This window comes from Sardina pilchardus, chromosome 14 (assembly GCF_963854185.1).
Source record: "Sardina pilchardus chromosome 14, fSarPil1.1, whole genome shotgun sequence".
NCBI classification, from domain to species: domain Eukaryota; kingdom Metazoa; phylum Chordata; class Actinopteri; order Clupeiformes; family Clupeidae; genus Sardina; species Sardina pilchardus.
Window position 1 is genome coordinate 23,846,515 of NC_085007.1, and position 2,500 is coordinate 23,849,014.

Consider the following 2,500-nt stretch of genomic DNA (forward strand, 5'->3'; position numbering starts at 1 on the left):
ATACAAGCATCATCTCCAAGAGGGCTTTTCTTATCACCCAACACAATCAGAGTAACCTACTTAAGAATGGAACTAGCCACTGAGCGCTCGGGCTAAATCTCTCTTGGGCTCACAGCGAGATGCCAGAGGCTGTGTGGAAGTGTGTGTGTGTATGTGTGTGTGTGTGTGTGTGTGTGTGTGTGTGATGCATTTTGGAGAGAAGCTCAAATTGGTGCTCGTGTTCGTGCGAATGTATATGTGTGTGTGAGTGCAAGCGTGCGTGTTAGTATTATTTGGGGTAGGTTCTCGGTGTGTTTGTGTGTGTGTGTGTCCGTTGTTCCTGCCTAAGGGCCAGACTCAGACCCATGTCTGGCCTGTACTGATGAAATGAATTGTGAGATAAACCTGCCGGTCTGAGGCTGTACCTCTAGCTCCTTCTCTCTTCCCTCCTCCCCTTCCTTTCTGTGTGTGTGTGTGTCTTGTGTCTGAGTGTGTGTGTGTGTGCGTGTGTGTGTGCGTGCGATAGAGAAAAAGAGAGAGAGAGAGAGAGACCGAGATGGAAGGCTCAGTAAGCCTTTGATGTGAGAGGAATACACACCCTACGTTTGCTTGAGCGAGAGTTTGGGAAAGGGAATAGCAACAGCACTAACCATAGCTGTGATGAGTAAAAATAGACTTGTGCATTTGTGTCACACATTTTGCAAGTGTGCAGTGTTTTTGTGAGTGTGTGTGTGTGTGTGTGTGTATGTGTGTGTGTGTGTGTTTATGTGTGTGAAAGAGAAAAGAAGGAGAGGAACATCTCCTCACCTCTTCTATGAGCTATACACTGCTGTTTCTTGGGTGTGCACGAGCATGGTTGCTTAAGTGCATATTCAAAAGTGTATGGCACAGCTGTCCCTGTTCTGTCCCAGTGTGTGTGTGTGTGTGTGTGTGTGTGTGTGTGTGTGTGTGTGTGAGGGACACACTTACTTGCACTCTAATGATGAAGTATATTATGAAGACTGATGTCTGCAGCCAGAGAGGGAGGGCAATCTGGATTTAGTGGGTGTGTTGGTTTTGCTCCAGCAGTACTTAGCTGCATTTTAGTGCGCTGGCTGTTAAACATGAAGGCAGCTAGTCCACCAGAAATGCTGCGTGTGTGTGTGTGTGTGTGTGTGTGTGTGTGTGTGTGTGTGTGTGTGTGTGTGTGTGTGTGTGTGTGTGTGTGAGAGAGAGAGAGAGACAGAACCCAAGAGAGACTGCTTGGCACTGCACAATATCAGTGGCCATAAAAAAAGTGATGTGGTACTGCAATGATTAATCAAAAATATGATTTTAATATGACCTTGATACATGAATCACATTTCTGTATCTCCTCTGTACCCCTTACTATACTATATCTCTCCATACTAACTGCTGCTTGCCCTGCTGCTTGTTTCTGGAACATTCTCTCTCGGCTCCCATTTTCTTCTGTATTCACCCCTTTTCCTGCTTTCCTTTTCCTGGATTCACATGTTCTCTCTCTCTCTCTCTCTCCCTCTCTATCTCTCTCTAGTCTAATCCATCTGCAGTCACCCCAGCCTTCCCCTAATCTGCCCTCCTCTTCTTGCTTTCTGACATGTCGCTCTTTGACTTCTGTCCCTATGCTCTTCTCTTTCATCTCCCCAAATCTACTGCACCTCGCTTCTCTCATCAAGAAAACGACAGAAACCGTGCGTATTACTAACATGTTAACTGAGTTTGGGTACCGTCTTTATCCTTCCCCATTTCCTTATCTCTCTCTCTCCACCTCCATCTCTTCTCCTCCTCCTCCCCCCCCGGAACCCCCCCTCCTCGGCCCCTTTCTCTCTCCATCATCTTACTCCCTCCATCTCTCCTTCTAACCCCCCCACGATCCCCCCACCCCCACCTCCACCCCCACCCCAGCTCGACTGCCCCCGGTGCGGGTGGAGGAGTCCACCTTCTCTCAGGACCTGCAGTGGCTGCTGGAGCGCGGCGTGCAGTTCGCCGACGTGGCCTTCTACGCCGGCGACTCGGGCAAGGAGCTGGGCTGGGCGCACGCCGCCGTGCTCTGCGCCGTCAGCCCCTACTTCCGCCAGCTGCTGGTGGGCCGGCAGGCCTGGGAGCGCCCCATCTCGCGCTGCGCCTGTCGGGAGCGCGACGGAGCCGTGGCCGGTGGCGGCGGAGGCGGAGGTGGAGGAGGAGGAGGAGGCGGAGGCGGAGGAGGCGGAGGAGGCGGCCCGCACTCGCTGCTGTCCACCTGGGACGGGGGCGTGGAGGACGGGGGCCTGCCGCGCCCTGCCGACGGGCACCTCCCCGGACGCCTCTCGCGCCTGGTGGTCAAGGACCCGCTGCTGTGCGTGTGCCTGTGGGAGACGCTGATGTTTCTGTACAGAGGTGAGGTCTGGGGGGAGGGGGGGGGGGGGGGGGGTGGCGTGATGGTGTGGGCTTGTGTGTGTGTGTGTGTGTGTGTGTGTGTGTGTGTGTGAGAGAAAGCGAGACATGAAGAGAGACAGAGAGTATAAGAGAAAGAGAAAGGGAG

General features: G+C 53.1%; 1 protein-coding gene across 1 annotated transcript in view; it reads left to right on the forward strand.

Moving 5' to 3' along the window:
- rhobtb3 (Rho related BTB domain containing 3) overlaps nt 1–2,500 on the forward strand; it is a 27,812-nt gene that overhangs the window by 10,272 nt on the left and 15,040 nt on the right. Inside the window, exons 6-7 of the mRNA XM_062554588.1 lie at nt 1,885–2,085; nt 2,191–2,355. Coding sequence (XP_062410572.1) covers nt 1,885–2,085; nt 2,191–2,355 — 366 coding nt within the window. The remainder of the gene's footprint in view (nt 1–1,884; nt 2,086–2,190; nt 2,356–2,500) is intronic.